At 43.4% G+C, this 15,782-nt stretch overlaps 1 protein-coding gene across 1 annotated transcript in view; it reads right to left on the minus strand.

Annotated features, from left to right (window-relative positions):
* The window catches only part of Jazf1 (JAZF zinc finger 1), a 320,196-nt gene that overhangs the window by 132,661 nt on the left and 171,753 nt on the right, over window positions 1–15,782 (minus strand). Inside the window, exon 2 of the mRNA XM_005076817.4 lies at window positions 10,148–10,220. Coding sequence (XP_005076874.1) covers window positions 10,148–10,220 — 73 coding nt within the window. The remainder of the gene's footprint in view (window positions 1–10,147; window positions 10,221–15,782) is intronic.

Genomic DNA, 15,782 nt, shown 5'->3' on the forward strand with positions numbered 1-15,782 from the left:
TGTCAGAGCAGAACCAGCCAGGGGAGAGGAGAGAGCAGAGGCTTCTCTGGTGGGAGCCTTTCTTAGGAGGTTTTCTTGAACCTTTTTGGAGCCTGTTTAAAGTTCTCTTTATATCATTGAACGAGTCTCTGTGTTATCAATACCCGACACCCTCCGCACGTTCTCGGACACAGGCCGCGCAGCAGACGTGACAGGAAGTGTCTAGAGTGATCTTTTAAAGTAGACTTGTGGCTCATCTAAGAAAAAGATCAGTGAGGGATATCCTTCTGTATATATGTTTCTCTTATTGGTTGATGAATAAAATGCTGTTTGGCCAATAGAGGCAGGAAGACAGGCAGGACTAGGAGAATTCTGGGAAAGGTAGGCAGAGAGTGACTAAAAAGAGATGCCATGTAGAGGAGGAAGGAGTAACAGGTCTGGACCCTTCTCCAGTAAGGTAAGACCATGTGGAAATACATAGATTAATGGAAATGGGTTAATAATTAAGACAGAGCTAGCCATTAAGAAGCCCTAGCCATCAGCCAACAGCTTAATAATTAATATATGTCTCTGTGTGTTCATTTGGGGCTGGGCTAGGCAGGACCTGGTGAAAAAGAAAATGCCAGCTACAAAACATACGATTTCACAATAAACCATATCTTCATAAGTTATCTATGGACTTCTTGTAAAGGGTTATACATGCTTTAACGCAGATGGTGATATGTAGAATACATGTAACACCTTATGAAAGATTGGCACACTGTGAGAAAGATCCATGACTAAGAACACAAAGACTTGGAATTATATTATTTGTGTTGGAAGGCTGATGCAGAGTGCTTGCTGTGAAAGTGTACAGACTAGAGTCCAATTCCCCACACCCATGCAAAAAGCCAGATGTGGTTGTGAGGTGTGCTCACTCTAGCCCTGGGAAGGCAGAGATAGCTCACTGTCCAGGCAGCCAGCCTAGCACAGTCTATGAGCCCCAGGTCCCAGTGAGATAGCCTGTATCAACAAATAAGATGAATGGCTTCTTTGGACCAGCACCTAAGTTCGACCTCTCGCCTCTATATGCACCCACTCTCCTATGCACAAATGTGTGCTAGGATGCAGCCCTGAAGTCTTGAATACTTGAAAACCGTGATATTTCCAGGACTCAGGAGTTTGAGCTCCAGTTGGGATGTAGCATCCAGTGCCTTTCAATCATGAATTTATGAAGCTATTCACAGCATTTCCAAAGTATCTACACTAGTCAAACACTGTATAGTTTTAGATGCCAATATATATTTCTATCACAGTATAAATGTAGCCAAAGTCTCAAAACATTTCTGTCTCATTCACATGAAATTCTAGAAGCTATTAACTCAGTGCCTAAGCTTTCTCATTTGAGACTTGGTTAAGAAACATATGTGTTATTATATCACAAATTTGTCATTTCTACTATTTTGAAAACTGTATTTTATGAATTGGTTTTCTTTGCAATCCTATATATTTTAGTTCATGAATTTAAAAACATTATTTTGGGAACCTGTCCAAGCATATTCTTTTTTTTTAACAGTTTGCTAAAGGGGTCCAAAGCACAGAGACGACTAACAGGTCCTACTTCCTCAGATGCAGAAGGAGGTAAGTGATGTGCCACATGCTCAGTGTATTCAGTGACTAGCCACTGCCAAGAATCCTGGGGCAGGGACATATCTTCTATATAACGTGCCTCATCCTTTAAATACCATCATCTCAATACAACTCCCAAGGAGCTGAGCTTACTGCTGCTTCCTGGCTCACTATTCTCTCCTGCTGGGTGGCTTTGTGTGTTGTCTAGGGTGGCAAGTCTATGTCTATGTGGAGATCTATTCTTTCTTGGCCCAGACCTCTATCGCTAGAAACTACCTGTGTTCAGGCCAACGGTGAGTAATTCCAAGGAAGAGTCTGTGCTGTGGCTGAGGACAGGAAGGACTCACAGGGACAGGGAACTGACTTAGCTGTACTGCTTCTGAGCCAATGACCAAGGTCTTGGCCACGGTGGAGGAAATGAGAGCAAGTTATTTAGAGGCTGGGACATGGAACTGATCTAAAGCTTGCCTGTGAAAGACTGTCAAAGCAGGACCAGGTTTTAGGTTCAGCATAATGAAGCTCAATGTGAGAAAATTAAGTAATGTTTCAAATTGAGTCCCAAATCAACAGTCTCAGCAATATGAGTGCACTCTGCAAACGGAATGCACTAGAGCTACAGAGGGAAGATTCATGGTCTTCTTAATTAACTCCGAGGTGCTGCACATAAGGGGAAAACGATAAATCAAGTAGATTACTGCCAGCAATCTGCATTTCCAAATGAAATAAGAGAGGTATAGCACCTTGAGTCATTTTGTAAATGTGCATGGTGGGGGTGGGGGATTGCCAAGGTCATCTCTTATGCTGTAATTTGCCACTCAGTAGTTTAGTTTTATACCATGTGCCAAGCATTTGCTATACACTCAGGTGTGAGACAGCAGGAAACAAAGATGAGTGAAACAAGATGGGAGGGAAACAGAACACACACACACACACACACAGAGAGAGAGAGAGAGAGAGATTGCTATTTCTGCATTTATCTAAAACACATTGCAACAGCATTTTAAGATCTGAAGATGCAGTCATGCTGAGTGAGAATACAGAAAGTCCCTGACCCTGTGAGGCTCACAAGTTAGAAGGGGAAGTAGGGACTCAACCCACCATCAAATAAGCCAAGGGGTTTCAGGCAGCAAGAAGTACTATGAAAAAAGACCAAGAAAAACAAAGGCTCAGGGTTGGCCAATAGGAAAATCAGGGATGACCTGCAGTGTAGGAGACATCCAATCAGATGCAGAAAGGAAAGAAGTAGCAGCCTGTTTGACACACTCTGGTCAATGACCGTCCCAGCAGAGGGGACTGTATGGACCACGGCCTTGGAGCAGGCAAAGGCTTGCTGTGTTGTATGGATGGAAGGCATAGGAGGTGAGGTTAGAGGAGTGGGAGACAGTCCTGATCCCAGAAGCCCTTTGGCAGTGGTAAGGAGTTCTGTCTTAACTCTAAGTGCGATCTGGCTTAGATTCTTCTTAGGCAGAAATACTGGCTAGAATATCAAATGTGTCAGGGCACATAAAGATGGTTCTGCTTCCCCTTGGCTCGAGGTCAGATGGAAATGCCAGCAGGGAAATGTATCCGTGTGTGCTCTATGTATGCGTCTTCCTTTTCGTGGCCACACCCCAGGCTCTTCGCAGAGCATCTTGCCTACAGACATGTCTGCACACGGGGAGAATATTGATAAAGCTGAATTATCCTATGGCATTGACACTTACTTACTTGGTGTGGTAAGTTTGGTAGAAGGCTGAAAGAAAAGCTACTGTTCTCAAACATTGTATACAATTTAAACTTTTACAATATTTAGTGGTCATAGTGAATGATATCAATGTTGTGATTTTGAAAAAGAAACTTGACCAAGGGCATACATAATTTCTGGAGGTTGGGAACTCTTCCTAAAATAGGTTGCAATGTGTCTGGATGAACAGGATTATCAAGGCCAGAACAATGCCAGAAAGGACCCAAGTAGAGGACAAAACACAACAGCTTCTATCCACGGGGCTGACAGATGGACCCCTTGACGGCTCTTCTGATGGCAAATGGAGGTGGTAGGGAGAAGGGTGCAGGGAGGGCCTTAGGGAATTCTTGGTCAATGCAAGGAGCAGGTTATAAGCAGGGAAGAGTGGCAGGAGAAGTGGACAGGCAGATACAAAAGCTGCACAGGGGAACCCTGAGGAGCTGAAATATGGGCTGAGGGAATCAACAGAAGATGGCTTTCTGGAGCCTGGAAAAACTTGGTGTATCCTGACTAATAGGTAGGCAGACACCATGGAACAATATTATCAAGAGGCCATTTTGGAGGGGAAGTGACATAAAGGGATGGCATTGAGAATTGGAGTGCAGCCTGCCTAGAATGTTCCTGTGGCCACAGGCAGCCACAGGTGAGAGTTTGAAGAAACTGGGAAAGAGCGGCCAGGGAGTCTCTTCAGGAGTCAGGAGGATGAAAAGAACATGAATGAAAGATCCAGGTGAACTGGGGAGTGAAGGGGGCATTTAGACCAAATACTGAAATGGCCTTTGCTCAGCTAGTTAGCTGAGATCATATTCTGATGAGGGAATGGGGAATTCATTTGGAGACTTCCAGCATAGTGGGATGTAGCAGCATCTAGCCTTGCCAGTGTATTTGTGTTAGTGACCACACCCCTTTGGGCGTAGTTTCAGGTGTGGATGGAACCTGAAAGTGAGAATTGTAAGGAGGGGCTTGAGCTCTCGGGGCTCTCTGCTACTTGGTCATGGATCTAATCAGAAGGGCAGAGAAAGGCTGCAGCGGTTCTTTATTAGTATCTATGTAAGTTGTTCACCAATAAAACTTGTATCATTCGTCTTGGGTCTAGTGAACCCACTGGGTAACGTTAGAAACTGAGCTGTGTTCAACTGAGTACATTTCAATAGAAAGGAAAAGAAGATGGGGCAATGCAGAAGGTGCCGCTGAGCTGGACAGCCTGTGTTTGCCACGGGGTAAGTCACAGTGCCGTGCTTTTCCGGAGGGAGTCCAGTAGCTGCAGGGTAGAGAGATACATGTGAGGCTAAGGATTGAAGACAGTGAGGGGCAAGCTCATGGGGACAGGGGGTGCATCTAGATGGTAAATTCACAACTGCTACCGAGCACCCAACCTGATTGTGGAGGAACATCGAGGCAGGAAGGGCTGGGATATTAGAATTCTGAGACCAATGGAGCACCAGAGAGTCCACATGGAGGATTGTCAATGGGGAAATTGCTTAGGAAAGAGTTCTGGAAATGACAAGGAAACAAAAGGAAATCAATGCTTGTTTCTAGGTGGTTTTTAGCACTAGTGAGTTGTTTTGAGAACAACAACAACAACAACAAAATCCAATGTCAAAAAATATTAAAAACAAGAGGAAAAAGCTACACAACTTAGAACTGGACTCAAAGATGTGTAGGATTAGTCAGAAATGCCGATGAGTAAACACAACAGAGACTAAAAATAAAGTGGCCTGAAGCAAGGCAAATGTGTGAGTAAACCAGTGGAGAGCACTGACTGCCCCAGGGATGAGCTGTCAGCTCCGGGGGTTCAAGGCCCAGACCTAGTGTGTGTACCATCCACAGAGTTCTACCAACTCACGTCTCCTACACTATGTTTTCTGCCAGCAACACAACCAAATATTGCTGGAGCAAGCCACAACACCAGAGAGAGCTCTCTAAAAGCTTCCCAGTATCCCACAAGAATACATGTTCCTTGCACGGCATAGTGAACAGGCCAGGTTGGGAGAGAAACATTACAAGGCAAATTTGGCAAGCAGCCATCTCAGCTTTGTTTCAATGGATGTCCATAAAACATGGGCTAAGAAAGTGGTAGCTCTATGCCTGGCATTTGAGACCTAACAGCATGCAACATGTTTATGGCATGCATTAGGCCACAAGCTTCAGTCTGGGACTGGAGCACACAACAGAGACTTCAGATCTGGTATACAAAGAAGGGGGCTAGGAAAGCATGGTTTGTACTGCAATAAACATGACTGCTCTTAGAAGACCGTAAACAGGTGGTTTTATGAAGGAAAAAAATCTGTGTTCTTAGATTTAAAAATCAAATGCTTCAGTCTTGTTTGTATAAATAAGAGGAGGCTAGTGCAAGCTTTGCTAATTACAGCATGTTCTACGAGGCTATGACTGATTATAACCTGGCAAAAAATTAGTTCAACTGAAAAAGCAAGAGCGAGAGGTGGAGGATTAGGTGAGGTTTTGGAGTGAGAAGAAAGGGGGCAAAAAGGGAAAAAGCTTTCATTAAACAGTTTACATTCTAGTAGAAGGAGAAATCAAAACAAAGAGTACAGACTCATTTTATTTTTCTTCAAAACAAGCTCTTACTAGGTGTAATTTCTCTCCGAATCTTTGAACATGGTAATGCTGCTTTCAAGTCTTTTCGTGCAAGCACCATTTAGTCCTCAGATAGGGCCCCTAATACTGAGGTCTGCTCCCCTTATCTCTGGGAAAACTGCACATCTAGTGATTTCTTAGTGTACTCGGATGCCGTGATACTGGATGGTACCATGAAGACTTCTGAAGTTTTCCTGTAGCAGCTAGTTCTACTTTAGGGTGATCAATCTGAACTCATACAGATTTTGTAATTGATTAGCTCACATTTGTAGAACCCCAACTGTATCTGAAGACCATCTAGTCTGCCTCCTCTGGGGGGTCTTTGGGATCTTGACTTCAAACACAGAACAAAGGATTGATTTCTCATCTGAGACCTTTCTGTTATCAGTAACTTGGTTATAGAGTATTAACATGTTTCCACACTGATCAGGCTGGCATATGGAGATCGATATCTATCTATCTATCTATCTATCTATCTATCTATCTATCTATCTATCTATCTACCTACCTACCTACCTACCTACCTACCTACCTATCTATCTATCTATCTATCTATCTATCTATCTATCTCGAGGTCTTTTTTTCCATTCCTACCCAGTAGGAAATGTCTAGAGCTTAAAAACTATTATCTCATATAATTTCTCTAGCTATGGTGAGACACTTAATGATAGCCATTGCTTAGTCTATTTTTATGTTGTAAGTTGGATGAATGCTGAGTCGAAGTATACTATTTTAAAATTTCCCCCAAAGATTCTTCTGTGAACATGGGCAGTTTTTACAGAAGAATTCTTATAGTTCTCAGAATCATTTATTCACTTACTTAATACATATATACATTCCTTCAGTAAAAATCACTGAGGGTCAGCAATGGGCTCAGCATTGTCCTGGAGGTTGGGAAATGAAAACGTCCCTGCATTCATGAAGCTTATTTCATGGTGTAAATTATTCTGGCCTCCTCCAAAGCAACACTCCCTCTGCCACCAATCTCTCTCATTATTGCCTTTTGCTTACATAGCATCACTATGTCATGGTTGCTGACATTTGTTTTGTGTGACTCAGTCATCTCAATACAGCAATGAAGGAATTACTCAATATGAAGGGAACAAGCAGGAGGGGTGTGCCATCTGCCACACAGCTCACGGAAAGCTAACAGGACTCCAAGATGAACAGCCTGACTCTGCATCATGTCTAAATGAGAGAACGGGAAGAAATACTTCCTAAGGGAAACACTGGTAATTTCAGAGCACAAAAATTAGAAGGTGATTGAGTGAGCATGTCTGGGCACAATTTTGTCTTCCTTTTCTCTAGCTGATCATGAGAATTAGAAAACAGAACAAAAAAACCATTCTGTGTAAACCTCATTCTCTGGGGGAAGCTGAGGAGGGAGACGAAGTGAGATGTATCTTAGCAATCTCAAATGATGTTTTCAGAACACTGGTCCCATTAGGTGCCTCAAGCAAAAAGTACCCAAGAACCACATCAGAATTATATAATCCTGTTTAGAGCCTGAAAATGGGTATCAAGCATAGAGGATATGATATACCCTGCTGTGCAGAAAAGTTTGAGAGATAGGGAATCATTTGTACCTATCTGGCCTTGAACTTGTGATTCTCCTGCCTCAGAGTCCCAATTGCTGGGATCACAGGTGTGCAACATCAGACCCATCTGAGAAATCTATTTCACTTAACTCAAGCTCCCCAATACTAAAGCCCATAGTTTGCTCCTGTGAGTATAGAGTCACATGGGAGGGTTCTTGAACCACTCGAATTAATGTTATAAAAAACTGATTCAGCTTTCAGAGTGAACATTAAACCAAATTAAAATCATTCCTAGAGGTAAAATCTCCAGTTCACTGCCCCAAGCGGTGCAGGGGAGTCTTACGAAGAGAGTCAGAGTTGTAATTTAGTTAGATTTAGACAGACCTAATCTGTGGTCATACATAATGAATGTTCATATCTTATACCAAATGCTGAATGTATTTGAAAAATAAATGGATATGGAAATTACAATTTTTGTTATCTTAATAAAAATATTCTGGAAAGAACACAGAATAATTAACCACCTTGGCTACGTATGCTATTACATCTTTAATGCTATCTCCAACACCTATTTCTGGAGAGTCACAAGTGATTAAAGTTACCTTGTAGCCAGGAGTAGTGGTGCACACCTTTAATCTCAGCACTCAGGAGGTGGAGGCAGGCAGATCTCTGTGAGTTCAAGGCCAGCCTGGTCTACAGAGTGCATTCCAGGACAGCCAGAGCTACATAGTGAGACCCTGTCTTGAAAAAGCCCCAAAAGTTACCTGGTCTCCTTAAGGCACCTACCTGAACTGCTCAGACAATAAATTAACCATACCTGCTTCTGTAAGTGGGCTCTAGGGACCGAACTCAGGTCCTAGTGTTTGCAAGGCAGGCATTTACTGATTAGGCCAGCTCTATAACCTTCACCTTAATCACTAAAAAAAAAAAAAAAAAAGAATAGAATAGTCCTCTCTTGGGCCTCTCAAGGACAGAGGCAGGAAGACTACTTCAAGTTCAAGGCCAGTTTGGCTTAGATATACAGATCCAGGGGCTGAATAACAAGATTCTATTTCAAAAACAAAGCCAGACAAACAAAATAAAACCCAGAAACAAAGTAACAGACACAAAGAAAGAAGAAGAGAAGTATGGTTTTGTCACAGTCAGGTTACGTTTAAGCAGGCATTTCTCCAGCCTTAGAGTTCTCTTCGCCCATCAGCGGTGGCTTTGTCTAAGCCTTGGCACTAAGCTTCTCTTCTCTCCTCAAGGTCCCAAAGACTTAAATTACTCTTGTTTGCTTTATGGCCAGGTTTGTATAATAAATAAAACCCCCACTAGGATTTTATTTACTCACAACAAACAAATATTGAGAGTGTCTACCACGTGAGGAGTATTAAGTCCCTAACACAGCACATCTCCCACAAAAGGGTCTATTGTTCAGCACTGGTCACCTGGCAAGCTTACACATACTTTCTTTATAGCTTGCTAGTCTACTAGAGATATCTGCTCCTTTAGACTAGATCTGTCAACATCAGTAGGCTAATCTAGTATAGTTCTAGGACTATATAACTGAAGATTTTTCAGCTGTTTTGCTAAGTATTGGAAGTAGCACAGAATCTGTGAAAATCTCAGACATCTTTATGTAATCTGATGCAATTATCAAGGTATTCTAACAACATATGTCAAAATTATGGATGATGAAGGACTAGAGACATCTTATGTTATTTGGAAAGCCCGATGAGCAGGAAATAAAAAAAATGGCATGCACTTAGATGATTTCATTAATAAATTCCTTCGGAAACATGCTTCATTACAAGTACTTGAAGCTGAGCACAGGTGACTATGTCCCAGTAGGAATTAACGTTTCCTAAAACAACACCAAAATGAAGAATGCAGATAATTCATTGGCAAATTTCCTCTCCAGACCCTGGTCCACACTCTGGCACCAAGAGTCTGAAAAAGATCTTTGCCTTATGGGAAAGGGACAACAAATAGAACTACTTCCACTGAATTATGGACAGAGAGTTCTAATTCTCATTGAAAACTAATTTTGCTCTTACTCTCTCCACTTCGCTTTGAGAGTATGTGTTTTCTTAACCCAAAGGTGACTCCAAGTTCTTGCCCCCAAATTACTGTCTCCTTAATTATTTGAGTTGGCTGAAAACACTAAGTCTTCTCTAGGTTTGATATTCAAGCACAAAACAGTTGTCTAAAGTTAAGACTCAGAATCAATTTAAGTGAAAACTCATGTACTCTACACATCTGGGGGCAGCTGCTGACAGTGTTTCTACTAAAAGATGAGCTGCTACAAAATGACTTTCTAAAATGAAATGATTTCAGTTTGTAGGAGTCCAATATATTCTGATATTCCAACTATGTTTTGAATTCATAAAAAAGGACCTTTCACCCCAAGATTTAAAGGTTCACTCAAACATAAATCCACTAATCTCCCACACTGCCCCCATGAAGTCAAAAGAGCATGCTCCAACTCTGCATACAAAATACTTCCAAAATGAGCTTGTAAATCAGCTGTGTATTCAGACATATGCATAGTGGGCTGCAATCTAGATCCCTCCACAGAGGAACAAGAAATCTCTATGTAGAGGTTGCTTTGAAATGATCTAATCCACACATTTTTAAACTGAAAACATTTTCTGGTAAAAAGATACATCTAATGAGCAACGCAGCAGCGGACAGCAGCTGCCCTTCTGGAATGGCTTACCTATTAATGTAACTGAGGGCAACATAGGTCGGCTGCTGCAGTTCTTGCTTTTCTAAAACACGTGGATCTGTATCTGCAATAAAACACAATTACGATTTTTTTTAGGATTTTTTTTTACATCAGAATATATGAAGCTTCCTAAAATAAAGTAACGGAGGTTAAAGAGAGAAAAAGAATAGGAAAACTCAGTCCCCAGTGCATAATGATTTGTTCATTCATTCATAAAAACAAGACATTACGTTGCTTTTCAAGAAATTCCAAACATCAACAGTGATAAAACACCCATCTGTCACACAAACTCTTGCACAGCCCCTTCATAAATACTGGTTTTCACTGCATACAGTTCCAGTTCTGGCCTGGTTTTCCTGGTTAATCGGCTTAAGAAGGCAAGCCTCTGTTAATTATGCTCACTTCACTACTGGAACAAATTAGCTTACATTGAAAAGCTCCATCAATCTGAAAGTCTATGGAGTATTGTTCTTCCTAACTGAACACTTCTGAGTTCAGATTCATACTCTGAAGGTCTCTTCTCCTGTTTGATGTATAATGAATTGATTATAGCTTTTCTAGACTCTTAATCGGAAATTCTCTTAATGCTTCAGAGTCAACAAACAGCACATTCAGGGGTTTTCCTCTCCAGAGACAGAGTGCCTCACCACAGCAACACCTCATAATGGCGCTTCTCCAGTACAGGCCAGTAATGAATGCGTTCATAACCAGGAGCATACTCTCATTTTATAAATACATGTAAAAGAAATGATTATATAACATTGTATGGGGCAGGGAAGTCACTGTGTACTGTTTTCATGAGGAAAGGTTAAAGCATTTCACACTAATTTCTTTTCATTAAGATCTCATCCTCACCATCACATGACTGAAGTCTCTCAGCAGCACGTGGCAGTAGCTCCTCTGATGTCATGACAAACATTGCTTCAAACACCTTTTCAAGAAAGTGTTTACACATGTGGCAGATGTGAGACGCACTAACATCAATGTGCATTAGCAGGTGACGAGGTAAGGAGAGACGCGGTGCCAGAGAACACGGGTGGCAAAATAATCAGGTTGACATTGCCTTTGAGCCTGAGAACATACACCTGGGCAGCAGAGCTGGCTTTACTCATTACACCCAAGCTAAGAGTCTCACGTTCACTCTGTCCTTTTCCCTGAGCCAAGAATTCCAGGGAGCTCTATCCAGAGATCTTCCCTCCTTGGGTCTCTGCCACTGTAAATCCATGAAAGCTGAATTAGGAACAAGAGACAAAAAGTCTCTGGAAGGCTCCATCAAGCCCAGCTCAAGGCTTTGGCAGAGCAGATGAGAACAGATCAGTAATTCACATTTCCTCCCCTTGTTACCCCCAGTTACTTACACAGCTCAGGGCTGCAGCCTGATCACTGGTTTAGGGCTAAACTCAATAGCTGTCAGGATACAAGGACAGCACTTCTCAAAAGGACACGGTTTTCTTTTGTTGTCCCAGTGCTTGGGACTTATAAGCTTCCTTTCCTTTCTCCCCCTCCCCTTTTGAGGGAAGTCTCATGTAGTCTAGACTGTAGTCAACTTGTCATGTAGCAGTGGCTTCAACTCTGGCCTCCACCTCCAGAGTTTCGTGCTGGGATTACAGGTATGTTTTGTTTTTGTTGTGTGCTATTTTTAATACTCATTCCTAGTGCCATCTTCAAGCCCACAAAAAACTCTGCTGGTATCATTTGGTGGGTCAATCAACACTCAGTAATGAACTCATGAGCTTTGGCTATGACTTAGTTACTGTACCTCGCTGGGACTTTATATACTTACAATTACTTATAACTTAATAAAGTCAGAAAACAGTTCTGCTGCTTCTCAAACAAAACCCAACAAACCTCCGTGGTGATCTGTAGGTCTGGGAAACACTGAACAGAGGATGTGCTCTGGGTCTGGAGGGAGATCTCCTTCAGGTTCTAAACACCACTTCCGGCTTAAGTGCATCACAACTATGTGTGTGTGTGGGGGGGGGTAAAAGGATGTGGGTGGGAAGGCTAAAGGTTGCAGCAGTAGAAGACCCCAGAGAGTCAGGTGCCCACCCAGCCGGACAAGTGATTTTGAAGAGTTGGTCTGGAACCTTCACTTTTCCTTGTAGTCATTCGGTGATTCTGATATTAATTATTGGGTGCAGCCAGCTTTCATTCTTCCCCTCAGCAGGTAAACTTGCAAAGACAGAGGCAGTTGGTTCAGCACACTCTCCCAGCATTCTGGGTGGGGCTTGCCAAAGCTTCCTCTGTGCTCTCAGGACCTCCTGCTGGCACCATGAGAGCATCCGGGAAGGCTTCACCTTTTTCAACTCTTCATGGCTGCAGCACCTTGCTCTCCAGGGCCGACACATGCACGCTGGGCAGACAGATGATTAATCCCACGATCAGAGTACTGAAGACTTTGAGGTAAACATGGTAGATCCACCAAGCACATTTGTCTCCTTTACCGTTCAGGGACCCATTAAAATGTAGTGGTGGGTAGGAAAAACCACGGGGAGGGGGAGTAAACAGGAGACAGAGATAGAGAAGTTATTTCAAACAATGTTTTGAGACATAACAAAAGAATATGAGAACATAAAGAAGCTTGGATATAAAGTTATAAACTCCAGAGCCTACAGTGGGGACACAAGAGCCAGGAACTAAACCTTGCAGAAGCCCTGAGAGACCAAGCACTCAAAGATGCCAGCTATAGCATGGGGAAAGCACAGTGCTTAAAACAGAGAACTCTGTAAGAGGTTATGAAGATAAACTAACAGGCCACCAAGTGCCTATGGATGGAGGGGCAGAGAAGGGGAGAAGGCAAGGCTAGAAACAGTATTGCAGAGCACTGGCAGGCAGCCAGGACTCTTTCTCTGATTCCATTAAGCAGGTGTAGAGAGAAGGAGCCCAGATGTTGACATCCTGTGATTCCTTAATTAAATGATCGCCCTGCAGTTAGTCATAGCCAATGAGCTCCACCTGTGCCTCCCCCACAGACTTCTACAGCTTTTCACCACTGTGGTGCTAAGGCCAGTGACACCCAGGGAATGGTGACTGAGCACTGCAGGCCAAGTCTTGACCTGAGTCAAAGCCACCGATACAAACACAAGGAAAGGAAGGGAGCAAGGGAAGAGAGAGGGCCAGGAAAGGTGAAAGGGGTAGATGTGGGGGAACGAAGGCACAAGCCATGGGAACATGCAAGTCTCTGTGACATGCTTCCTTAAAGCCAAGCTGGGACCATCAGGGCTGGAAGCAGAGGCTCCACATTCTGAGTCTCACTGAGCCAGGGTTCTGGTCACCAGCAGGGGAAGTCGGTTCCCTGCTCCCACCTAGTTGTAACACTGGATCCACACACACTTTACAGCTGTCTTACAAGCCCAGTACATTTTTGTTGCAACTGTTACTGCATTTTTAACACTAAACGTGTTGAACCAACAATTTACAAAGACTGACTTTTAAAATTCATTGCTGGTTTACTTCAGATGCTGAAGTAAATATTTCTTGTTGGCACTAGGCTTTAAAAAAGCCGTATGAGTGTATGTAACCCGCCTCTGAATGGATCAACTTTTCCTTAGTTTACAGACACGTCATTTGAACCTTATCCCAGGCCATAATTTCCATTACAGGAAAGTTAGTGCAAATTATACCGAGGCCTTTGCCTTCCCCAATTCACTGTGAAATCCAGATGCAGCTAAGTGTTGCTGTAAGCTTTATGAGTTTAATATCTAGAAGTCTGGGATTCTGGGCAATACAATAACAGCATGTATTAAAAAGCATTCATGCTTACATGCAGAGCCTGACTTTTCCTGCCATGGTCAATGACTAAACGTGACTGAACCAGGAACTCTCTGGACAGTGCTCAGGTGGCTGACTTATGCAAACATTGCAGCTGCCCCATGCCCTGTGACTAGCATGGCCAGAGGGTTGAAGTTCTGTTGTTCTGCTTCCTAATTCTTAATCAATCCTTCAGATTCCTACTGTCACCCACTAAGATGGTAACTAGTTAGCCAAATCTAAGCCAATGGCTCAGGCAATAATTGGTGTTCACCATGATGGAGGCTCAGTAACTGAATGAGCAGCCAGGTTGAGAAGTAATGCACAGGACTCAGAGATAAGCATCACCCAGGGAGCTCTAAGGGGCCAGCATGGCCCAGTGTAAGCCACTGCATCCCTGCACAGGCAGAGGAGAGCAAGATCACATGCTCAGAGCTCTACAAAAGAAGACAAAACACGAAGAGAGGGAGGGCTCATGTGGGGAGGTTTTACGGGTGGAGCCCACAGTGAGTCACTCACACGTGAGGGTGGGAATAATGTGGCTCTGAGTTCGAGCAGCAGGCACTGAGGTGAAATCCGTGGGCATTACAAGAGGGCAGTAGGGCTAACCAGACAATACTCATTAATTATACATTTTTAAGATAGAGATTCTCGACGGGCTGGTTCTGAACTGTGGGCAATCCTCTGGGTAGGCAATGTCCAGAGACCCTGGAGGGAGTGTGCTAGCGGATCTCGCTAGATATCCTGCAGTGCACAAAATCAGATAACCTCACCACAACAAAACCTGTCTGACCTCAAATCAGGAGGCTAGAAGGCTAGAAGCAGACAGCAGGGCAGAGACACAAAGGTGGTTGGGGCCTAGATTTTAGGAGCCCCGCCTTTCTTAGTGGAATCAAAGAAATTGAATTCATTTCCTGAAAGATACCCTGAATTCTTGTCATGTGCTCCTTGCTTAGATGAAATTCTAAGTCAGTAGCTCACAGCTGAGCAAGAAAAGATGATTACAACAGTCAGTTAACAATAACCCAGGGGCTGACATGATAGCTCAGTTGGTAAACAGCATGCCTTGCAAGCACAAAGACTTACCCAGCACCCACATAAAATGCTGGGTGTAATGGCCCCACTTGAAATTCTAGTGCTGGTGAAGCAGAGATAGGAAGAACCCTGGGGCTCACTGGCCAGCCAGTCTAACTGGTGAGCTCTAGGACAACGACAGGCCTGTGTCCAAGGAGGGAGCCGACACCCAAGACCGACCACGGGCCTCCACAGGCATGTGTACATCACCTACCTATAAACAAGCTGGTGCACACACACACACACACACACACACACACACACACACACACCAGCCCCCAATACTTCAAGACAAACCAGCAAGTGTACTAACTGCTTCAGAAATGTGGCATGATTCTTTGTGAGGCTCAGGGCAACTTTCTGAAAGAAAAGTTTCTAAGAGTCTGAACAGAGAACAGCTTCAGGAGTTGAATAGAGGGAGAACTATGAAGAGGGTCAAGAGTGGTTTGTGTATAGGGGGCATGATGTGCAGAGCTACTTTCCTCATGGAAGGGCTGAAAGACTCTCTGAGAGTCAGCCTTACTTTTACATGCAAAGCAGAGGCACTGGGTAATAGCTAAGATGGTTCATGTGTTAGAAAATAGTGGAACAAGGGTAGAGAAGCTGGGGAAACTGATACAAAAGACAAGATTTGGAGAAAGAAGAAACAGAAATACAAGATTTTTCTTACATGGAGTTAGTGTCTTATTATCGACAAAAAAGAACCCCAAAGCCAGGCGTTGGTGGCAAACGCCTTTAATCCCAGCCCTCGGGAGGCAGAGGCAGGTGGATCTCTGTGGCCAGCCCAGTCTACAGAGCGAGT

The sequence above is a fragment of the Mesocricetus auratus genome, unplaced genomic scaffold (assembly GCF_017639785.1).
Source record: "Mesocricetus auratus isolate SY011 unplaced genomic scaffold, BCM_Maur_2.0 Super-Scaffold_100676, whole genome shotgun sequence".
NCBI lineage: Eukaryota > Metazoa > Chordata > Mammalia > Rodentia > Cricetidae > Mesocricetus > Mesocricetus auratus.